Genomic DNA, 23,795 nt, shown 5'->3' with positions numbered 1-23,795 from the left:
TCTATCATATCCCCCTTAGTCTCCTCTTTTCTAAACTGAAAAGTCTCCGTCTCTTTAATCTCTTCATACGGCAGCCGTTCCAAACCCCTCAGCATTTTTGTTGCCCTGTTCTGAACCTTTTCCAATGCCGATATACCTTATATGAGATGAGACGACCACATCTGTGCGCAGGATTCAAGCTGTGGGCGTCCCGTGGTTTTATACAGAGGCAATAAGCTCTTCTCTGTCTTATTCCCTATCCCTTTGTTAAAGATTCCTACCGTCTGCGCACTGAGCGGATGTTTTCAGAGAGCTACCAACAATGACTCCAGGGTCTCTCTCTAGAGTAGTTGTAGCCAAATTAGTCCCCATCATGTTGCATGTGTAGTTGGGGTTCTCTTTGCCAACGTGCATTGTCCTTGTGAAGCTCTTCCCAGGCTGTTTCTGTCTGAACTCTCCTGAGCACTTTGGCGTCATCTGCACATTTTGCCAGGGCACGGTTTCTCTCCGCTCTGCTGGGTGTTGGTCCTGGAGAAGGACCCCTGTCCGGTTCCAGGCTGGGGGCAGGCCAGGCCATGCGGAGCCGCGGCACCGCTCGTCCCAGCTCCCGCATGCGCCTTACAAGCTTTGCAGCCGCAGCCCGCTCCCTGGGCCGTTCCCAGTCGGCACCCAGGGTGAGCGCGTCTGTGTACGTCGCAGCCCTGGGGCAGCCAGGGTGACCCACATGCCACATGCCAGGGGTGCTCCCAGCCTCGGCCGGGTGACCCCAACACGTGCCCAGCCCCCCACGCTGTGTCCGGCAGTCTCCAGCCCTCTCCTGGAGCCAGCAGTGAAAGTCCCCTAATGTGTCTTACGGGCCCCATTGCACCCCCGCTCCTTGCCGGCTCCGTCCATGGCTCCCTGCCGGCGTCTGCCACAGCACAGCCAGGGCACCTGCTCCCTTCGCCTCGGCCAGGCCGCCCGCGGAGAGGAAGACGTCCCTGGCCGAGGCCCCGTCCCTTCCGAGCAGCCTGGCCTGCACTAGTGCCAGATGCACCCCAGGCTGCGTGCCCGGAAGTGGGAGGAGTGACGTGAGACAGACACTCAGACGAAAGTACAGGCAGACCGGTGCGGGCTAAGACCAGAGCCACGAGCTACAGGCTGCCCCTGGTGTCTCCCTGCCGGGTCTGCCATCCCCAGGCCCCCGGCTGACGCGCCGGCTTCTCTCCCAACCTGGCCGCGCTGTCCCAGACTCCCGCCCCGCTGAGTCGTACGCAGTGGGGCTCCCATCCTCCCCCTTCCCCAGTGTGGCAGGAGACGGGCCAAGAGCTGCCTGGGAGGACCTGGGTGGGAGCGGAGCAGGGGGAAGGGCTGCCCGCAGGGGACGAGTCCCCAGGCAGGCGGGGCCAGCGCTGAGGAGCATGGCCGGGGCGCTGGGCTTGGTGGGGGCCTGCACAGGCCAGCTGGTGCCGGCCGGGCTCCTGTCCTTGCTGCGGGAAGGCCTGATGGCAGGGCCTGCCGGCGGCCCCGGGTGGGGCAGGGCGCTGCTGACCCAGCCTGGCTCTCGTTGCAGAGCTTTCTCCTGACGCAGCCGGAGGAGCCGGGGCGCAAGCAGTCGCGGGGCAAGGTCCCGTTCTTCCTTCTGCAGTTCCAGGACACAGAATGGTTCCAGCGGCTCTTCCCCTTCCCCGGTGCCACGGTGAGCCACCCTGGCCAAACACGGCAGCACGGGCCTGGGCGGAGCACGGGCCTGGGCGCTGGGCGCCCGCTCGGTTTAACCCGCCTGTGCCCAGGGCTTGCTGTGCGGCCGAGGGCAGGCGAGTGCTCCGCCAGGGGAAGGAGCTCTGAGGTAGTGTGAGCAGGGCCCTGCACTGTGAGGCTAGAGAGCCGCGGAGGGCAGCCTGTGGCCGGCGGCTGCTCAGGGTGGCCCACCAGATGGTTCGTTACCGTCGCCCATGGCCAGGGCTGCCGGACTCGCTGGTTCCGCCTGGCGGGTTTTTCCTGCCGTGTCACTAAAGCGGCGCACGTGGAGCCAGGGCCCGTGGCGGGAGGGGCGGGCTGGCTGCACCCAGCACTGAGGGTGAGAGCCGGGCTCCCTGCCTCTGATCCCAGTGCTGCTCTGGGTCAACCTGTACCCGCCCATGCTCTAGGCCCCCAGCACTGTGGGCACAACAAGCTTGTGGCCCCGGGAGATGGAGGGGGCCGCTCGTTGGCCTGGGCTGCCCCGGCTGAGAGCGCCGAGCGAAGTCCCGGGTGTGACCGTGATGTGTGTTTAGAAGCTCTGTCCCAGGCCCGTCCATCCTGGTGCCCAAAGTCCTGGCTTGTTCAGCCGGGCAGGAGGTGGCAGTGCCCACGTTGGCACGAGACATGGCGGACGCTCTGACACGCCTGCAGCCAGCCCCCTGGCGATCACTACGGCTGCCCCCGGGGTGGGAACCCTCCCTCCCTTCTCCCACCTCTGCTAGGGGCTGCAAGGCCCTTTCCCTTCTCCCCGGAGGTTCGCTCCGGTTCTGCGGGTCGATTCGTTTCGCTGCCTCGTTCCCTGCCAAGGCTGCCCAGGGGCAGGCCTGGCTGGGGCGGGAATCAGGCAGCTGGAGTGGCTGTGGGGGCCTGAGGAGCGGAGGCCTCAGACGGGTCCCTTGCCCCTTGCAGGACTCCCTGCCCAGCCTGAGCCTGGGCGGGTTTGTGCGCCGGATCCTGGAGGCGCTGCTCGCCCTGGACTACCCCGCGCGGACGGACGCCGTTCAAGCCATCCTGACGCTGCACGAGCAGGTCGGGGTGGAGAACGGCCCAGAGGTCTGCAGAACCCTGCTGCACATCCTGAACCAGAGCAACCCTCCCACGCTGGCGGTAAGGCTGCCGGGCCCGGAGGGCCTAGCTCCCCCAGGCGTGCGAGGGCAGCAGTAACGCGTTCCCCCCCGGCCGTGCGAGGGCAGCAGTAACGCGTTCCCCCCGGCCGTGCGAGGGCAGCAGTAACGCGTTCCCCCCGGCCGTGCGAGGGCAGCAGTAACGCGTTCCCCCCCGGCCGTGCGAGGGCAGCAGTAACACGTTCCCCCGGCCGTGCGAGGGCAGCAGTAACGCGTTCCCCCCGGCCGTGCGAGGGCAGCAGTAACGCGTTCCCCCCGGCCGTGCGAGGGCAGCAGTAACGCGTTCCCCCCCGGCCGTGCGAGGGCAGCAGTAACGCGTTCCCCCCGGCCGTGCGAGGGCAGCAGTAACGCGTTCCCCCCGGCCGTGCGAGGGCAGCAGTAACGCGTTCCCCCCCGGCCGTGCGAGGGCAGCAGTAACGCGTTCCCCCCCGGCCGTGCGAGGGCAGCAGTAACGCGTTCCCCCCGGCCGTGCGAGGGCAGCAGTAACGCGTTCCCCCCGGCCGTGCGAGGGCAGCAGTAACGCGTTCCCCCCGGCCGTGCGAGGGCAGCAGTAACGCGTTCCCCCCGGCCGTGCGAGGGCAGCAGTAACGCGTTCCCCCCGGCCGTGCGAGGGCAGCAGTAACGCGTTCCCCCCGGCCGTGCGAGGGCAGCAGTAACGCGTTCCCCCCCGGCCGTGCGAGGGCAGCAATAACGCGTTCCCCCCCGGCCGTGCGAGGGCAGCAATAACGCGTTCCCCCCCGGCCGTGCGAGGGCATCAGTAACGCGTTCCCCCCGGCCGTGCGAGGGCAGCAGTAACGCGTTCCCCCCCGGCCGTGCGAGGGCAGCAGTAACGCGTTCCCCCCCGGCCGTGCGAGGGCAGCAGTAACACGTTCCCCCGGCCGTGCGAGGGCAGCAGTAACGCGTTCCCCCCCGGCCGTACGAGGGCAGCAGTAACGCGTTCCCCCCCGGCCGTGCGAGGGCAGCAATAACGCGTTCCCCCCCTGCCGTGCGAGGGCAGCAGTAACGCGTTCCCCCCCGGCCGTGCGAGGGCAGCAGTAATGCGTTCCCCCCGGCCGTGCGAGGGCAGCAGTAACGCGTCCCCCCCGGCCGTGCGAGGGCAGCAGTAATGCGTTCCCCCCCGGCCGTGCGAGGGCAGCAGTAACGCGTTCCCCACCGGCCGTGCGAGGGCAGCAGTAACGCGTTCCCCCCGGCCGTGCGAGGGCAGCAGTAACGCGTTCCCCCCGGCCGTGCGAGGGCAGCAGTAACACGTTCCCCCCGGCCGTGCGAGGGCAGCAGTAACGCGTTCCCCCCGGCCGTGCGAGGGCAGCAGTAACGCGTTCCCCCCGGCCGTGCGAGGGCAGCAGTAACGCGTTCCCCCCCGGCCGTGCGAGGGCAGCAGTAACGCGTTCCCCCCCGGCCGTGCGAGGGCAGCAGTAACGCGTTCCCCCCGGCCGTGCGAGGGCAGCAGTAACGCGTTCCCCCCCGGCCGTGCGAGGGCAGCAGTAACGCGTTCCCCCCCGTCCGTGCGAGGGCAGCAGTAACGCGTTCCCCCCCGGCCTCTCTCCTCCCGGCCGTGCGAGGGCAGCAGTAACCCTTCTCCCCCGGCCTCTCTCCTCCCGGCCGTGCGAGGGCAGCAGTAACCCTTCCCCCCCGGCCTCTCTCCTCCCGGCCGTGCGAGGGCAGCAGTAACCCTTCTCCCCCGGCCTCTCTCCTCCCGGCCGTGCGAGGGCAGCAGTAACCCTTACCCCCTGGCCTCTCTCCCCCTGGCCGTGCGAGGGCAGCAGTAACCCTTCCCCCCCAGCCTCTCTCCTCCCAGCCATGCGAGAGCAGCAGTAACGTGTTCCCCCCCGGCCGTGCGAGGGCAGCAGTAACGTGTTCCCCCCCAGCCGTGCGAGGGCAGCAGTAACCCTTACCCCCCGGCCGTGCGAGGGCAGCAGTAACCCTTCCCTCCTGGCCTCTCTCCCTCTGGCCGTGCGAGGGCAGCAGTAACACGTTCCCTCCCAGCCGTGCAAGGGCAGCAGTAACGCATTCCCCCCCGGCCGTGCGAGGGCAGCAGTAACCCTTTCCCCCCGGCCTCTCTCCTCCCGGCTGTGCGAGGGCAGCAGTAACCCTTCCCCCCCGGCCTCTCTCCTCCTGGTCGTGCGAGGGAAGCAGTAACCCTTCCCCCCCGGCCTCTCTCCTCCCGGCCGTGCGAGTGCAGCAGTAACCCTTCCCCCCCGGCCTCTCTCCTCCCGGCCGTGCGAGGGCAGCAGTAACCCTTCCCCCCCGGCCTCTCTCCTCCTGGCCGTGCGAGGGCAGCAGTAACCCTTCCCCCCCAGCCTCTCTCCTCCTGGCCGTGCGAGGGCAGCAGTAACCCTTCCCCCCCGGCCTCTCTCCTCCTGGCCGTGCGAGGGCAGCAGTAACCCTTCCCCCCCGGCCTCTCTCCTCCTGGCCGTGCGAGGGCAGCAGTAACCCTTCCCCCCCAGCCTCTCTCCTCCTGGCCGTGCGAGGGCAGCAGTAACCCTTCCCCCCTGGCCTCTCTCCCCCCGGCCAGGCGAGGGCAGCAAGGGGGAAGGGCGCGTCCAAATGACCCCGCAGAGGGAACGCAGACCCCCCTTTGTACAGCCCAGCACACGCTGGGGAAGCTGCAGCGCGGAGCCGGGATCTGGGGCAGGCGCAGCCTGCTGAGGGGCACCGTGCACTGCCGGGATGGGGCGTGGCCATGGCTTGTGCACGGCTGTGTCTATAGACCTGTTGCCCTCTGCTCGCTGTGCTGCCGTGGCTGGGGCACAGCAGTCCGGGTGCTGCCGCTCCCTGCCTCCCTGCCGTGGGCCTTTAGAGAGGGCCGGTCTCGGCCACCCTGGCTCACTCGTCTGCACAGGCAGGAGGCTGCCCCGGGTGCCCTGCCCTCAGCAGCCAGCATCTTGCCCTGCGTTTTGCCCGTCCCAGCCGAGCCCAGGGCATCCCCAGGAAGCTGCTTCCCCCAGCACGGGGGCAGGCCAATGCCCCTCTCTCTCCTTGCAGGAGAGGACTCAGAGGAGGTTTGTGCTGACGTCCCTGAACGCTCTCCTGGCCTTCGGCAGAGACAGCCAGGAGCTGGTGCTGGAGCTGATGGCGTATTTCCTGTACAGTCCCGCCTCCAGCCGGTGAGTGCCGGGCCACGGGCCACGGGCATGGAGGGTGGGATGTGGACCTGCACGCTCCTGGACTCCAGGCCTGGGGGCACTGGCTGCCGGGGACACAGGGCCTCGCCCCACGGCTGCGATCGGTGCGCTGTGCTCAGAGGCTGTCCCAGGCTGGTACCAGCCCATCCCCTTCGCACCTGCTCCCCCAGCCAAAGGGCTGGGCCAGAGACCCCGCAGGCTGCAGAGAGCACAGCAAAGACAAAGCAAATCATATAGCCCCCGTCGTAGCTAGTGCAGCTCGTATAGGCCCCGTCGTAGCTAGTGCAGCTCGTATAGGCCCCGTCGTAGCTAGTGCAGCTCGTATAGGCCCCGTCGTAGCTAGTGCGGCCCCTATAGACCCCGTCGTAGCTAGTGCGGCCCCTATTGACCCCGTCGTAGCTAGTGCGGCCCCTATAGACCCCGTCGTAGCTAGTGCGGCCCCTATTGACCCCGTCGTAGCTAGTGCGGCCCCTATAGACTCCGTCGTAGCTAGTGCGGCCCCTATAGACCCCATCGTAGCTAGTGCGGCTCGTACAGACCCCGTCGTACGACTACACGCGACACGAACTAGATAGTTCGGAATATGAAGCCTAGTCCAAACTATCTAGTTCGTGCCGTGTGTAGCCGCGGGCAAGGAGTCCACACTAGCGGACATTTAAAAATGGCGGCGCCCGGCAACATGCAAATGAAGCCCGGGAAATTCAAATCCCAGGCTTCATTTGCAAGTTTGTATGACTACATTAACCACCCTAGTTCGAACTAGGGGGGTAGTGTAGACAGACCCTCCTTTAGCATCCACCATCTGAAGGTTTATTACTAAAAGAAAGAAAAGCAGGAGAGTCAGGTTGTTAAGGCTAGTACATTACATGCATCGAATCTCCCAGTTCTCAATACAGGCTCTCAGCAGAGATGTGACAGCTGCTATCTTATAAGTCTCTGGTGCACATCCTGTGTCAGGATGGGTCCACGGCTCTTTCCGGCTCGTTGTTCCCTGCAAGGCTGCATCTGGGATCAGGAGCAAAACTGAAGACAAGATGGAGGGTGCCACATGGTGCTTATGTACCTCCCCTGGCATCTTCCAAGCTGTAGCAGGTCCCATGGCCAGTGGCCTGTCCTTGTGTCCCAAGCCAGTGATCATTCTTCTGGCTGGTCTGCCGTCATCCAGATTCATTCCCCGGGTGTGTCTTTGGCACCTAGAGATCTATTGTCCCTGGAGCCTCACTCATCACATAGCCATTGAGCAAACATTCCCGGCCCATGGCTCCGCCTCACACAGAGGATTTTCCAGCATCCACACAGAGTCCATATTTCTAACTCCACACCCAGACATTATACAAACACATGAAGAGCGTGTACAGAATCAGTAGAACAACAGCTTTCCTGTGACACCTCACATGGCCCCCCCTTTGTATGGACTTTCGGGGCACCCCCCCATGGGTGCAGCTGTGATCTGGCTGCTCCCCTTAAAATCCAGTAACGTGACATGCTGCCCCTATAGACCCCCTCGTAACTAACGCTGCCCCTATAGATCCCATTGTAGCTAGCGCTGCCCGTACACATTCCATCGTGCTGACTCCAGCCCCGGGGAACTCTGCCCTTGCGGGACAGGGCAGGCCCAGGTGTCTGAGCCAGGTCCCCTCTCTCTCCTCTGCTCCCCCACTGCTGCTGTGCACAGTCTGTTCTGGGCCCGGCAGCGGGGCCAGTGAGCCTGAGGGACCAGAGCAGGCGCCCGAGTGGGACTTGGGGCCAATGGCTGAGCAGGATCCAGGGCCAGCAGCAGAGCCCCTGGGTATCAGCAGGTCGGCAGCCAGGACCCCTGGGTGGCAGGGGCATGTGGCCAGGATGTCCAAAACCTGGGGGTGCCAGCACCGTGCCCCCCACTTCCTGAGCCTCAGAGATGGGGCAGGGCGGGACGCCCGGAGCAGGCACTAGCTGCCGGAGCTGGGCCCACAGACATGATGGCTGCAGGCAGCAGCAGAACACTTGCACCCCCTCCTGTGGCGGGCGACAGCCACCCCGCTATGTCCCAGGCACAGGCTGTGTCGGCCAGGTGGGGGGTACTGCCAGCCCCGGGGCGTCCGGCTGGTGCTGCCAGCAGCTCACGCCCACGCCCTTGGCCGGCCCTCAGATCCGTGTCCGCTGTCAGCCATTCGCAGCCCCCCGGCCTGATTTCACCCTTGCGCCCAGGGGCTCCGTGAGGGCTCTGTTCGCCGAGCTGGGCCTGGAGGATCCGCACAGCTATTTCTACAAGGAGATGGACTCCTGGGAGCAGGCCAGGGACCGGCCTGGCACCAAGGCGGCGCTGAGGCAAACCTGCGCGCAGTGGCTGGCAGGAGTCATGCAGGATTTCCAGGTGCCGCCTCTCTCCCGCGCAGTCCCGCACCCACGCCTCTGGCCCAGCGGGACAGCCCAGTGCGGGGAGAGCTCTGGCCCCGGCCTGGCGGGACAGCCCAGCGTGGGGAGAGCTCTGGCCCCGGCCCGGCGGGACAGCCCAGTGCGGGGAGAGCTCTGGCCCCGGCCCGGCGGGACAGCCCAGCGTGGGGAGAGCTCTGGCCCCGGCCCGGCGGGACAGCCCAGCGCGGGGAGAGCTCTGGCCCCGGCCCGGCGGGACAGCCCAGCGCAGGGAGAGCTCTGGCCCCGGCCCGGCGGGACAGCCCAGCGTGGGGAGAGCTCTGGCCCCGGCCCGGCGGGACAGCCCAGCGCAGGGAGAGCTCTGGCCCCGGCCCGGCGGGACAGCCCAGCGTGGGGAGAGCTCTGGCCCCGGCCCGGCGGGACAGCCCAGCGTGGGGAGAGCTCTGGCCCCGGCCTGGCGGGACAGCCCAGCGTGGGGAGAGCTCTGGCCCCGGCCTGGCGGGACAGCCCAGCGTGGGGAGAGCTCTGGCCCCGGCCCGGCGGGACAGCCCAGTGCGGGGAGAGCTCTGGCCCCGGCTCGGCGGGACAGCCCAGCGTGGGGAGAGCTCTGGCCCCGGCCCGGCGGGACAGCCCAGCGCAGGAGAGCTCTGGCCCCGGCCCGGCAGGACAGCCCAGTGTGGGGAGAGCTCTGGCCCCTGCCCGGCAGGACAGCCCAGCGCAGGAGAGCTCTGGCCCCGGCCTGGGCCCCACAGCTGCGGTGGCTTGGCAGCAGGATGCAGACTGGAGGTGGGGAACCGCTGGCCCACGATACATCTCAGGCCCAGGACAAGCCCCACCAGCTCCCTTCCCCAGGCCGTGGCAACCTGCGCTGAGCGGTGCCGGTGTAACTGCTGCCGGGCGGACTCGAACCTGCGTCCCTGGGGCTTATTGTAGGTGCCGCTCCACTACAGTGTGAGCTAAAAGCCCGCTGGCTCCCAGCTCCGGCTGCCGAGCTCCCTTGTTCTTATCTCGCTGTCCGTGGTCTGGGTGCCACGGCATGGGACAGGGACCCACGCTGGGTGGGTGGGTTACACCAGTGCTGAAGAGAGGGGCGTGGCCTGCCCCCCTCCCCCCCCCGCTGACAGGGTGGGCAAGCCCACGCCCACAGCAAGTGCCCAGGCACCTGGGGCTCGGATACCGTGGAGGCGGGGCACCAGCTGTATGCCATGGGGCATCTGCAGGGTGGGCCTCCTCCTGCTCTGAGGCTTGCTCCTGGCGAGGGGCGCAGCCCTATGGAGTGGCTGTGACACCTCACCCCAGTGGCGGCTCCGGGCCCACGTCTCCCCGCTCAGCGTGTCACTGGGCTGGCTTAATCCCCCTCCCCTTGTGCAGGCTAAGGGAGCCGCAGGGAGGAACAACGGCTTTCCGCTCGCTGCCAGCCCGGAGCCAATAGACGCCATCAACCATTTCTGTAAGATGCAAATGCAGAGGGACTTGGAGGCTCTGAGACAGCCACAGGCGGCTGGCGCGCAGGAGACCAAGAACACGGTGCTGGCCTGGCCTTCCGTCAGGAGGTGAGCCGCTCTGCGCGGGCTAGGAACAGCGCCAGCTGCCTGGTCACAGCGGCGGGGCCCTGAGTGGGCAAAGGGCTCTGCCAATCAGTTCTTACAAACCCTGGAGGCCAGGGGTGGGCCATAATTTGTGAAGGAGTCCCGGGCAGCCTGGAAGGGGCGGGGCCTCGGGCAAAAGGGGTGGGGCCAGGAGACTTCCCCTGCTCCCGCGCCCACAGACCCTGATTGGCATGAAGTCTATGCCCCCCAGCACCTAGAGAGAAATGCCAGCTGAACAGCCGGTGGTTCCCTCTGGTGCCATGCGCCCCTGGCAGCAGGAAGAGACTTTGCCCGCTCCTCCCACCCCCAGGCCAATCAGGGTCTGTGGGCGGGGCAGCACAGGAAGTCTGCCCACAAGGGAACAGAGAACAGCCAGCTGTTTTGAACAGCCAGCAGTTCCCTCTGGTGCCACGTGCCCCTTGTGGGGGGAGGACACTTCATATGCTCCCCTGTCCCCGGGTCTCGATTGCCTTGGGGGTGGGGGCGCAGCAGGCATCTGCAGGCTGGATCAACCGGCTTGGCGGGCCAGATCCAGCCCGGCGGGCCGGATCCAGCCCACAGAGGCCCCTTTGCCCACTCCTGCGGTAGGCAAAGCAAGTCCCCAGTGCTCCGAAGGGCCGGGGGGAGGTGGAGTCTGACGGCCTTGCCCTGTGTCACTCTTACCTCTGTCGTACCCAGAACAGCGGTAGAAAGAGACACGGGGCCAGGCTCAGAGAGCTCACAGGCTGGACTTGATTTCTGAGTCCCAGCCTGCTGAGATATGGGAACCGCTAAGTAGGCCACCCTAACCCGTCCCTGTGCCCCGTAGGGATGAGTGCGATAACCAGCCGTGATCATTGCTGTAAAGCACGTCTGCAGCCCTAGGGTACGACCCCCGCAGCCGGCTCATGCCCTGCGGGGGCAGGGCTATGAAATCGCAGCAGAGATGCTTGGGCTCTGGCCCTGCCCCAGCCCACCCCGGACACGCACCCTGGTTTTACAGCCCTGCAGTGAAATGGGGCCAAAGGTCTCCGTGTCTCTGACCACACAAACCCGCGAGCAGGCAGGGAAATGGCAAGGGAGCCGTTCCAAAGCAAAGCAAGGAAACTCCTCCCCCCCCGTGGGACCAGCCCGTGGGTCTCCCTGACACAGAAAGGGGAGGGGGCAGGGACCCGGCCGCTCAGCCTGTCCGGAGCTGTTCTCGTGAACAATGGCAGACTCTGGAGCACTCCGTCCCCACACCACGTACGTCGGTCACAGGGTAACAGTGGGTCACGTGACACTGTAGGAGTCTCTGGGTTGCGCGCCGGCTGCTCCTGCATTGCACGCCACTTGAGAAACCTACAGTGAGCGCTCACGCAGAGCAGCTCTATGGGGTGGGGTGTCCTACACCCGCCCGGAGCAGGCTCACGCTAGCAGGTGCCCCTTCACACCCCTCCCACGCGTAAGAAGTCTCCAGCACGGCAGAGCGCTGGGACTAACCACTGCTTCTGTGCCAGGAGCCAGGCCATCCTGCGGCTAGGAGAGACCAATACTCTGGCCCGAAAGAGACCGTCCCAACGTAAGTAGCGGCTCTCGCCGTCTTCCCTTCGCTCCTGCACCGCCTGCGGGAGATGGATTTTCATAGGCAGCCCTCTTTCCTGCAGTGCCACCTTCTCCCTCGCTTTCTCTGCCCCTCCCCTCCATGGAGCCTGTCTCCTGTGTTAATAGCCACCCGAAAAACGCTTCCCCAGGGAGGAGCAGGGATCTGGATTTACTCTTGTAGACCTGCGGTCCGGGCAGTCCAAAGACACAGGGAGACGCGATTCTTTCCCCAGCAAGCTGGAAATGCAGCTGAAAGCCATACACAAGTGCAACAAACCAACCAGCCCCTGGGTATGGGCGGGGAGCTGAAGGGTTCCAGTTGCAATAACAATTCCACGAGTTTTCCGTGGACTGCCCGGGTCCCAGCTGGATCTATGGCCGGTTTTTAAAAGGACAAATAAATACACAAACAAGCAGGCGTTGGAAGTTCCCCACTGCCCAAGTGACCCTGGAGCCCTGAGCAGAGGGTACAAAACAACTCAAGATGTTGTCAGGGACCCAGGGTCACGAGGCCCAGGGCCAGGCACGCCCACCAGGCACGCTGGTGACTTGCGACGGCTGCTGACCTCTGACAGGGGCTCCCACCCAGGGATCGGCTGGTTGGACACCGGGGGTCTCGCGTGATCCCCAGCTTCTCTTTAACCCAAGGATAGGAATGGGGGTCCATGCAACTGGGCTCCCCTGCTTAGGGCTGCTTCCTCCGCGCTCCTGTGGATCTCCTGGGGCCCTGCCCCATCTGATTCCTGGTTTGCCCTCTGGCTTGGCTCAGCCTTTGATCTCCTGGGGCCCTGCTCCATCTGCCTCCGGACATGTGACTCTCAGTTGTGCCTTGTTTGCCTCCAGCTCTGACCTCCTGGGGTCTGACGTGGCCTGACTCCTGCTCTAACCACTAGGTCAGACCTCCCACACCCCAGCCGTGAGAGCCAGCTGGCTGGAGGCCTTTAAAAGCCTCCCCAGTTGAGATGGAAGGAGAGGGAGAGGTTGTCAGTAACCCAGAACAGCTCTAGAACAGAAGAGTGGGGTGGAGTCCCAGGAGGAGGGGCCAGGCCGGGCTTCCTAGCCCAGAAACCAGCTGCAAGGCCAATGCAATGGAGAGGCAGCAGGCTGGAAAGGAGCAGAACGAAGGCCAGTGCACAGCCAGCCTGCGGAGCTCACTGCCGGCAAGTCTGTGAAGGCCAAAAGTATAGTTGGGTCCAGCTAAGACTTAGCTAGGTACAGGTGGTCAGGTCCACTGCTGGCTGCTAGCCGAGACGGGCAGGGACACAGCCCCGTCCTCAGGAGCTACGTCTATACTGCAGGGTTTTGCGCAAGAAGTCTTTTCATAGAACCATAAAGCTGGAAGAGACCTCAGGAGTCAAGTGCAGCCCCCTGCTCTAGGCAGGGCCAATCCCAACTAAATCAACCCGGCCAGGGCTTTGTCAAGCCGAGACTTAAACACCCCTAGGGATGGAGACTCCACTACTTCCCTAGGGAACCCAGCCCAGTGCTTCACCACCCGCCTAGGGAAATAGTTTTTCCTAATATCCAACCTGGACCTCTCCCACCACAACTTGAGACCATTGTTCCTTGTTCTGCCACCTGTCACCACTGAGAACAGCCTCTCTCCATCCTCTTTGGAACCTCCCCTCAGGAAGTTGAAGGCTGCATCAAATCCCCCCTCACTCTTCTCTTCTGCAGACTAAACAGACCCAACTCCCTCAGCCTCTCCTCATAGGTCATGTGCTCCAGCCCCCTAATCATTTTGGTTGCCCTCCGCTGGACCCTCTCCAATGCGTCCACATCCTTTTTGTAGTGGGGGGCCCAGAACTGGACACAATACTCCAGATGTGGCCTCACCAGAGCCGAATAAAGGGGAATAATGACATCTCTGGATCTGCTGGCAATGCTCCTCTTAATGCACCCCAATATGCCATTAGCCTTCTTGGCTACAAGGGCACAGTTGACTCATCTCCAGCTTCTCATCCACTGTAACCCCCAGGTCCTTTTCTGCAGAACTACTACTTAGCTGGTTGGTCCCCAGCCTGTAACTATGCTTGGGATTCTTCCGTCCCAAGTGCAGGACTCTGCACTTGTCCTTGTTGAACCTCATCAGATTTCTTGTGGCCCAATCCTCCAATTTGTCTAAGTCACTCTGGACCCTATCTCTGCCCTCAAGCATATCTACCTCTCCCCCCAGCTTAGTGTCATCCGCAAACTTGCTGAGGGTGCAATCCATCCCCTCAGCCAGGTCATTAATAAAGATATTGAACAAAACCGGTCCTAGAACCGAACCTTGGGGCACTCCACTAGAAACCGACCGCCATCCTGACATCGAGCCATTGGTCACTACCCGCTGGGCCCGGCCTTCTAGCCTCTTTCTATCCATCTTACCGTCCATTTATCCAATCCGCATTCCCTTAACTTGGTGGCAAGAATATTGTGGGAGACCGTATCAAAAGCCTTGCTTTTGCAAAAGTGTTCTTGCACAAAACCTTCTTGTGCAAAAGTGCATCCACATCTCAAGAGAGCGTCCATGCTGCACAGATGCTCTTGCGCAAGAAAGCTCTGAAGGCCATTCACAGAATAGCCATCAGAGCACCTGTGCTTTCTCTGATGGGCTCTTTTTGAGCAAGAAACCCCTGTGAAGCATCCACACCTGCCTTTTTGCGCAATAGCTGTAGCGCAAAAAGGAGCTATGCCTCGTAGAAGGAGGATTACCTACACCGGAAAAGCCCTCTGTTCTGCCATTTTACTTGTGCAAAAGCGCATTTGAGGTGTGGATGCTCCGCAGGATTTTGTGCAAAAACAGCCATTTTTGTGCAAAAACCTCGCAATAGAGACATAGCCTGGGTGTTGTGAAACCTCCGACTGACAGAAGCTGTGACTAGATGAACTTGCCCTGTGGTGTGAACACCTGGCACTGCCTACTGTCAGAAGCCGGGTTACTGGACCAGGTGGACCACTGGTCTGACCCAGCATGGCCATTTTTATGTTGTGTGCCCTGCGTTAGCCGGTCATTTCTGGGGGCAGGGGTTGTGGGCAGTCCCAGTAGGTGCTCAACTGGCAATTTTAGGTGTATAGGAATATATGACAGTTGGTACCCAACTGCCACGTACGTTGGCCACCGGTAGGAGCACACACAAAGGAAAGAACTAGTCCCGACTACTCTGCACGTCTGTGCTCTTCTTTTTCAATATATTTTTGTTTCTCTCCTTTCAACACAGGGTTCTACCTCCCGCGCATCTTCCCACTCCCTCTGTTGAAGGGATTTGTGCATGCTATTAAATTGCCATTGCCACGGATCAACGTGAACCCATTCCCACCTGATCCTGACGTGCCAGCTGCGCAAACCATGTTCATCTCCATGGACCAGAAAGTCCGGAAATACTTCATCCCAAAGCTCTCCCTTGCAGACAGCTACCCCTGAAGACATGGCTGCCCTGGATGGCCCTGCATTGGCCTGACTCCTAGACTTGATCATTAGCAGAGGCCATTGAGTGCAGACTATAAACAGGCTCTTCTGGCTCTGTCTATAAGGAACTAAAGAAACAAGGTGCGGTGACGATGGGAGGCCCAGCTAAGAGCTGAACACCCACAGCTGGATGGAGCAAGCTCCACAACACAAAACGTGCGGGGGAAATAATAAATGTAGACTCAGGATTGTTCTATTCAGTAGCTGCATTGCGTCTCCCCTTCCCTTCTCTTGCGGCTGTGATGAAAAGTCATTGATTGAACATGGCTTTGTACCACACCCACGGAAGGGACCACGGCAACCTGTCGGAAAGGACTCTGCTCCCTCTCGGGCTTCCGCCTGCAGGAAGAGGAGGCGCAGGGCGGGTGGAGCGCCCTCATGCATAGGGAGGCAGGAGTGAGGATGCACACATACCCTGGCCAGCGGGAGAGCAGAGCCCATGGTGCAGGCTCCTTGAGGCCGTAGGCTTGGCAGCATTCCTCCCTGGTGCAACTCCATTGCAATCACTGGAGGTGGCGCGACTGGCCTGTCAGCCCTGACCTCAGCTTTTTTCTCAGGGTCAGATCCCTGGAAGGATCCCGTTGGGCGCCCGAACTCGTCAGTGCCCATGGAGCAGCACTAGTGGCAGAGCAGCTCAGCACGGCTGCAGGCCGGTGGGCTCCCGGGGTCCCTGGAGGCAGCCTTTGCTCGGGGAAGCGGCTGGTCTCAGAGAGGGCATTCCGGTTCCCTAGAGGGTCTCTGCGAGGGACAAGGGGGCCCGGGGCACAGGCCTCGCCCCTCTGAAAACGGCCCTGGGCTGGGGCCACGCGTGGACACGCAGCGAGCCCGCTCCCCACGCAGGGTCCGCAGGACGCGGATGCCCAGAAGAAAGCAAGAGCCGCGCTGACTGCAACAGCCCGCTCGCCCCCCCCGCCGCAAGGAGCCCGGCTCCCGGACCCCCCCTCTCCCGCCCCTGGGGGCTGCACGCGGCTCAGCAGGCGCGAGGGCGACGAGCCCCGCGAGGAACAGCCGCTACCGGCCGGGGGCGGGGCCGCGGGGGGCGCGTGCCCGGGGCGGGGTTGGGGGGCGGGGCCGCGGGGGGCGCGTGCCCGGGGCGGGGAGGAGGGGGCGGGGCCGCGGGGGCGCGCTCCCGCCGTCGCCTTTCGGTTTCGATTCCCGCTCTGCCGCCCAAACCCGCCGCAGCCAATCGCCGCGCGCCACGTGGGCGGGAGAGGCCGGTGCGTGCGGATTGGCGGGCTGCCCCGGTCACGTGGCGCGCGGGCCGCGAGCGAGGCCGGGCGAGAGGCGAGGCCAGGCGGCCGGAGCGCGGGAGGCGGTGAGGTGCCCGTGGGGGGGGCGCGCGCCCGTGGGGGGGGGGTGTCGCTGGGGGGCGGGGCGCGCGCCCGTGGGGGGGGGGTGTCGCTGGGGGGCGGGGCGCGCACCCGTGGGGGTGTCGCTGGGGGGCGGGGCGTGTCACTGTCTGGGCTGGGGGGGGCGCTGTGCTGGCGGGGGGGGGGTAACTTGCCTCACGCCCGGCCCCGCTGTAGGAGCCTGGCTAGAGAGCGGCTTGGAGGGAGATTAACGGGAGCGGGTTCAAACCAATAACAGAAAGTTCTTCACACAGCGTGTTGTCAACCTGTGGAACTCCTCGCCGGAGGAGGCTGTGAAGGCTAGGACTATAACAGAGTTTAAAGAGAAGCTAGATAATTTCCTGGAGGTTAGGTCCATAAAAGGCTATTAGCCAGGGGATAAAATGGTGTTCTTGGCCTCTGTCTGTCAGAGGCTGGAGAGGGATGGCAGAAGACAAATCGCTTGATCATTGTCTTCGGTCCACCCTCTCTGGGGCACCTGGTGCTGGCCACTGTCGGCAGACAGGATACGGGGCTAGATGGACCTTTGGTCTGACCCAGTACGGCCGTTCTTATGTTCTTATGGGATTTACTTGTTCCCACACCACAAGAGACACTGGTAGGTAGCAGGTTTAAAACAAAGGGTGACCCTTTCTAGTCCAGCTCCTCGGTACCTGACTGGTGCCAAACCATAGGAGGTCAATATTGTCTAGCAGCAGGGCCAACCCCTTCACTGCTTACTGATTTCTTAGGGATCAATTAGAGCTACATAGGAACACAGAACACTGAGAGCCAGGACTCTCAGCTGTAAGCAAACTTTCTGGGGCAGAGGGAAACGTAGCCACACCCATGATTAGTGGACGTCCAGATAACTAATATCATGCTGGATCACAGATATTGCTGGACTAGAGAAGTTCAACGTGTATTTCTTCACGCAGCGCACAGCCAAGGACTCCTTGCCAAACCAAAGCATGTTGTGAAGCTTAGGACTTTAACAGGGTTCAAGAAAAAGCTAGATAAATTCATGGTAGAGATAAGGTCCAGAGTGACTTAGACAAATTGGAGGATTGGGCCACAAGAAATCTGAGGAGGTTCAACAAGGACAAGTGCAGAGTCCTGCACTTGGGACGGAAGAATCCCAAGCATTGTTACAGGCTGGGGACCAACCAGCTAAGTAGTAGTTCTGCAGAAAAGGACCTGGGGGTTACAGTGGATGAGAAGCTGGATGTGAGTCAAGAGTGTGCCCTTGTAGCCAAGAAGGCTAATGGAATATTAGGTTGCATTAGGAGGAGCATTGCCAGCAGATCCAGACAAGTGATTATTCCCCTTTATTCGGCTTTGGTGAGGCCACATCTGGAGTATTGTGTCCAGTTCTGTCCCCCTCTCCCCACTACAGGAAGGATGCGGACGCATTGGAGAGGGTCCAGCGGAGGGCAACCAAAATGATGAGGGGGCTGGAGCATATGACTTATGAGGAGAGGCTGAGGGACTTGGGTCTGTTTAGTCTGCAGAAGCGAAGAGTGAGGGGGGGATTTGATAGCAGCCTGCAACTTCCTGAAGGGAGGTTCCAGAGAGGATGGAGAGAGGCTGTTCTCAGTAGTGACAGATCAATGGTCTCAAGTTGTGGTGGGAGAGGTCCAGGTTGGATATTAGGAAAAACTATTTCCCTAGGAGGGTAGTGAGGCACTGGAATGGGTTACCTAGGGAAGTGGTGGAATCTCCATCCCTGTAGGTTTTTAAGTCTCGGCTTGACAAAGCCCTGGCCGGGTTGATTTAGTTGGGATTGGTCCTGCCTAGAGCAGGGGCCTGGACTTGACGACTCCTGAGGTCTCTTCCAGCTCTGTGGTTCTATGATTCTATGGTGGTTAGGTCCGTCAATGGCTATTAGCGAGGGTGGGTAGATATGGTGTCCTTAGCCTCTGTTTGTCAGAATCTGGGAATGGGTAACAGGGAATGAATTACCCGTTCTGTACATTCCCTCTGGGGCACCTGTCATTGGCCACTGTCACAAGACAGGATACTGGACTAGACAGACAGTTGGTCTAACTTGGTATGGCCGTTCTTATATCCCTCTGGCAACTGCAGTAGTTACTTGCTTGGAAAATGAACGGAAACTTAAACTATATTAAACTTTTTCTGATGTGATTTTTAAGAGAATCATTAGACTGGGAACCATTTTCCTATTTGGAGCATAGGGTCATAATTCAAAATGATCTGGACAAACTGGAGCAGTGGTCTGAGATAAATAGGATGAAGTTTAATAATGACAAGGTGCTCCACTTAGGAAGGACCAATCCGTTTCACACATACAGAATGGGAAGTGACTGTCTAGGAAGGAGCCCTGCAGAAAGGGATAAGAACGGCCACGCTGGGTCAGACCAAAGGTCCATCTAGCCCAGTATCCTGTCTGCTGACAGTGGTCAGTACCAAATGCCCCAGAGGGAGGGAACACAACAGTTAATCCTTATGTCATGCCAAACTAATCTGATAGCTTTCTTTGATAAGATAACGAGCCTTGTGGATAAGGGAGAAGCGGTGGATGTCATATACCTAGACTTTAGTAAGGCATTTGATACGGTCTCGCATGATATTCTTATTGATAAACTAGGCAAATATAACTTAGGGCCACGATAAGGTGGGTGCATAATTGGCTGGATAACCGTAGTCAGAGAGTTGTTGTTAATGGTTCTAAATCCTGCTGGAAAGGGATAACAAGTGGAGTTCCTCAAGGGTCTGTTCTGGGACCCGTACTGTTCAATATCTTCATCAATGATGTAGATATTGGGATAGAGAGTACGCTTATTAAGTTTGCGGATGATACCAAACTGGGTGGGGTTGCAACTTCTTTGGAGGATAGGGACATAATTCAAAATGACCTTAGCAAGTTAGAGAAATAGTCAGAGGTAAACAGGATGAGGTTTAATAAAGAGAAATGCAAAGTGCTCCACTTAGGAAGGAACAATCAGTTCCATACATACAAGATGGGAAGCGACTGTCTAGGAAGGAGCATGGCAGAAAGGGATCTAGGGGTCATAGTGGACCACAAGTTGAATATGAGTCAACAGTGTGATGCTGTTGCCAAAAAAGCAAATATGATTCTAGGTTGTATCAACAGGTGTGTTGTAAGCAAAACTCGTGAAGTCATTCTGCCGCTCTACTCTGCACTAGTTAGGCCTCAGCTGGAGTACTGTGTCCAGTTCTGGGCGCCACATTTTAAGAAAGACGTGGAGAAATTGGAGAAGGTCCAGAGAAGAGCAACAAAAATGATTAAAGGTCTAGAAAACATGAGCTATGAGGGAAGACTGAAGGAACTGGGCTTGTTTTATTTAGAAAAGAGAAGAGTAACAGGGGACATGATAGTGGTTTTCAAGTATTTAAAAGGGTGTCCGGGAGGAGGGGGAAAAATTGTTCTCCTTGGCCTCTGAGGATAGGACAAGCAGGAATGGGCTTAACTTGCAGCAAGGGAGGTTTAGGGTGGACATTAGGAGAAACTTCCTGCCTGTCTGGGTGGGTAAACACTGGAATAAATTGCCTAGGGGCGTTGTGGAATCTCCATCTCTGGAGATACGTAAGAGCAGGATAGACAGACACCTGTCAGGGTTGACATAGTCCAGTGTTTCTTAAACCGTGTTCCGCGGCACACCGGTGTGCTGCAAGGCATTCGGAGGAGTGCCGCAGAGAACAACAGCATTCAAAATGGCCACCCTAAAAGGGGCAAGCAACCTTTTGTTTTTTGTGCTCAATAAAAAATCCTCGGTGTTCCCTATTAAAAAAAAATGATTGTTTGGTGTTCCTCAGTCTTAGAAAGTTTAAGAAACACTGACGCAGATGGTGCTTGGTCCTGCCGGTAAGGGAAGGGGACTGGATTTGATAGTCTCTCAAGGTCCCTTCCAGTATTCTGTGATTCTATTTTATTTAACATTTATTTATTCCTTTATTAAATAGAAATACAATATGTTTTTAAAACAGGGTATGTAAATTCTTTTGTGTTGGACCTAAGATAGCCAATAAGTGTTAGAGATTAGGAAGGAATTTTCTCTCGCCCCTTTGTTTGTCTTGGGTATAGAGTGTGTCATATTCCTGTGGGTTTAGACTCACTGCCTGTTCGTATGAGCTCTGATGATTTGGGACACAGGGCACTGCTCTTATAATGTAATGCAGTGTTTCCCAATTGGTGGAACCCCAGGGTTCCGTGAAGCAAACGTTAGGGTTCCGTGAGAACGCGGCATCGCCCCGCCCCCTCTTAAAGAGAGAGAATATTTTGCAGGTTTTTTTGCTCAACCAATTCTGGCAGGGTGTTTTTTTGTTTGTTTGTTTTTGTTTTTGTTTTTTTTGGCTTGCCAAATTTTACCCTGGGAACCCTAGGGGGGTTCCTTGAAATTATTTTAAGCTGAAAAGGGTTCCATGGCCAAATAAAATTGGGAAACACTGCTGTAATGCCTAAAGTTATCCTCTTTGGAGTTTCTTGCAACTTCCTTTGAAATCTGCTCGCCACGGGCAAGTAGATACACGGATTTGTCGAGCCCTGCTTATGTTCATGGACATTGTTAAAGAAAAAATTGACTAGGAAATCTGTTCACTCTCAGTCCAGGAGAGAAAGTCCCTTCATAAGAGACTAGTAATAGAGATGTAGCCGTGTTAGTCTGGTCTTGCTGAAACAAAAGACAGGATAGTCCTGTCTTTCCCTTCATAAGAGAGAGAGAGATTCTTAATCTCAGCATCTGAAACACAGGATGAAGCAATACAATAGGATATTTTTCCAGCTGAGTCCTTTGAGAAGATGTTACAAAAGGTGTTTAGAGACCTGGGTATTCTGTCAAATGAGCCCATTAGAAAAAATATTCAAAGGAGGGAGAAGAGGAGACTACTACAGAATAGGAAAAAAAAATTCCCAGCCTGTTGAGAATCTGAAGCACACTTTCTCCTTCATATTTGGAAAAAGTAATTCAATCTGAAAGGGAGACTCTGTCAAAGATTTTGAGATTGCAGAGTGTTTTTAGAAATCTGGAGAAAGTGTGCTATAGATAAGCAGGTGTCTCTTCCCAAGTGTACAGAGCAGTTTGAGCACTAGTCAAAGATGCTGCTATCCCAACAGAAGGGGACTTTTCCCAAAAGAACCCAGCAACAGTAGACTAGAAATACCATTGTGCCATACATTTGAGGCTGCATCTTCCTCTCTGAGGAGGTCTGCTGTTGCAGCATCGTTTGCTATAGTAATACTGGCCTGCCCTGGGCTGTGTGTGACAGCTAGAATGTCCCCCCAAAATTAAAATAAAACAAAAAATTAAGATGTTAATGCATTTAGGTTCAGAATTAAAGAAAGTCTTAGTGGCTTCAGCAGTCATAGAATCATAGAACACTAGGACTGGAAGGGACCTCGAGAGGTCATCGAGTCCAGTCCCCTGCCCTCACAGCAGGACCAAGCACCATCTAGATCAGGGTAGGGAACCTAATGTGGTCCCCAGCTTGCCTGGATCTGGCCCCCGGGGCTCAGGGCTCCTCTCCCCCAGCCTTGAGGAGCCTACACTGGCACTCCAGCCACCGCTACCCCCTGCCAGACTGATTTTTCTGTAGGTCAGTGGCCCCCCAACCCAAAAAAGGTTCCTCGCCCCTGATCTAGATCATCCCTGACAGGTGTCTGTCCAACCTGCTCTTAAATAGCTCCAGAGATGGGGATTCCACAACCTCCCTGGACAATTGATTCCAGTGCTTCACCACCCTGACAGGTAGGAAGTTTTTCCTAATCATAGAATCCTAGAGCTGGAAGAGATCTCAGGAGGTCAAGTCCAGCCCCCTGCCCAAGGCAGGATCAATCCCAACGAAATGCGTCCACATCCTTTCTATGGGGGGGGCCCAGAACTGGACACAGTACTCCAGATGTGGCCTCACCAGAGCCCAATAAAGGGGAATAATCACTTTGGGTCTGCTGGCAATGCTCCTCCTAATGCACCCCAATATGCCATTAGCCTTCTTGGCTACAAGGGCCCCTGTTGACTAATACCCAGCTTCTCATCCACTGGAACCCCCAGGTCCTTTTCTGCAGAACTGCTACTTAGCAAAATGTCCAACCTAAACCTCCCTTGCTGCAGTTTAAGCCCATTGCTTCTTATCCTATCCTCAGAGGCCAAGGAGAACAATTTTTCTCCCTTTTCCTTATAACACCCTTCTAGATACTTGAAAACTGACATCATGCCCCCTCTGTCTGTTCCTTTCCAAACTAAAGCTCAGTTCTTTCAGTCTTCCCTCATAGCTCATGCTTTCTAGACTTTTAATCATTTTTTTTGCTCTTATCTGGACCTTCTCCAATTTCTCCACATCTTCCTTGAAATGTGGTGCCCTTAACTGGACACACTACTCTAATTGAGGCCTAACCAGCACAGAGTAGAGCAGAAGAATGACTTCTCGTATCCTGCTTGTAGCCAGAGCCAGTGTGCTCAGAGATGTTTTGGAGGTCATGGCTTGTGCTGAAGATATGACTGTTATGGCCAGATGGCTCCCCTGGCTTTAAGCCTGGAAGGGCAATGAATATGCCAAAATCATGTTAGTGGCTTTGAAATATCCAGAGGTCTGTTATTTGGGGAGCTGGTAATGGCTCTCTCTGTTATATCAAAACAGATCTCACTGAACCCTTGAACTGCAAAGCAAGGGGAAAGGATAGTTGGCCTTATTACAGGTCTTAATATTTTTGTATCTACTCGTAAGAATGGAAGGTGAGGCTGCAACAAAAGCAAATGGAACAAGTCTAACCTTGGAAAGAGAAGACACTAGTTTTCCACCCATGCAAATTCTGAGACTGGAAACAGTCTGATGCCGCCTGATGGTCAAGAGAGGTCCACTGAGCAACATCTGGTGAGGAGACTATTAAAGTTGAAGGGCCAATGGCTTCTCTCCACATCAGACAGATGGGTCCTGAATAAGGTTGCATCATAGAACTTTTTCAAACAAAGTCCCTGTGCTTGAAAACACCTCAACATGCAAAGACTTGCTGAATTGTCCCATTCTGTCAAGTTTTCATCAAGGCTACTATGAATGGCTTGCTCTGACTGTGAATGGCTTGCTAACTACAAAAGCAGCTTCTGTTCTCTTGGAATTCACACCTCCAGATCAGCTGCTAGAAGTGGGCCTCATCCTCCTTGATTGGATCCACCTGGTCATCTCCAGCCTGATCCTGGCCTGCATATTTATTCCTGCCTCTGGAAATTTCCACTACATGCATCTGACGAAGTGGGTCTTTGCCCACGAAAGCTTATGCTCCTACACTTCAGTTAGTCTATAAGGTGCCACAGGACTCCTCGTCGCTTTTGCAGATTCAGACTAACACGGCTACCCCTCTGATACTTGTAGAAACTAAGAGGTGTTTGTGTCTCCTGTACGGCATGGAGAATACTAGCTCACATTCTGCTGAGCAGACTCATTGCGAACATAGCTGAGAAGAATCTGCCAGAAGTGCAGTGTGGGTTCAGATCAGATTGCAGTAGTATGGACGTAATCTACGTCAAAAGACAAGTCCAGGAAAAATGTTTAGAGCAGAACATAGCTCCCTATGCAGTTTTCATTGACCTGAC

The 23,795-nt window shown here is 58.5% G+C and overlaps 2 protein-coding genes across 12 annotated transcripts in view; both read left to right on the top strand.

Annotated features, from left to right (window-relative positions):
* WDR97 (WD repeat domain 97) overlaps positions 1–15,088 on the top strand; it is a 76,574-nt gene extending 61,486 nt beyond the window's left edge. The window contains exons 19-25 of the mRNA XM_075916594.1: positions 1,532–1,657; positions 2,611–2,808; positions 5,808–5,929; positions 8,135–8,300; positions 9,671–9,852; positions 11,367–11,428; positions 14,655–15,088. Coding sequence (XP_075772709.1) covers positions 1,532–1,657; positions 2,611–2,808; positions 5,808–5,929; positions 8,135–8,300; positions 9,671–9,852; positions 11,367–11,428; positions 14,655–14,857 — 1,059 coding nt within the window. The 3' untranslated portion in view covers positions 14,858–15,088. The remainder of the gene's footprint in view (positions 1–1,531; positions 1,658–2,610; positions 2,809–5,807; positions 5,930–8,134; positions 8,301–9,670; positions 9,853–11,366; positions 11,429–14,654) is intronic.
* Positions 15,089–16,068: 980 nt separating this feature from the next.
* LOC102447370 (uncharacterized) overlaps positions 16,069–23,795 on the top strand; it is a 74,686-nt gene continuing 66,959 nt past the window's right edge. For 10 of the 11 annotated variants that reach the window (XR_012899402.1, XM_075916607.1, XM_075916605.1 and 7 more), the window contains exon 1: positions 16,069–16,217. The gene's annotated coding sequence lies outside the window, so the exon portion shown is untranslated. Of the gene's footprint in view, positions 16,223–23,795 lie in introns of all 11 variants that reach the window. The other variant, XM_075916606.1, reaches the window with a different exon arrangement.

This window comes from Pelodiscus sinensis, unplaced genomic scaffold, assembly GCF_049634645.1.
Source record: "Pelodiscus sinensis isolate JC-2024 unplaced genomic scaffold, ASM4963464v1 ctg117, whole genome shotgun sequence".
NCBI classification, from domain to species: Eukaryota; Metazoa; Chordata; order Testudines; family Trionychidae; genus Pelodiscus; species Pelodiscus sinensis.
The sequence above is the reverse complement of the archived record's forward strand: the minus strand, read 5'-3'. Positions and strand labels throughout refer to the sequence as shown.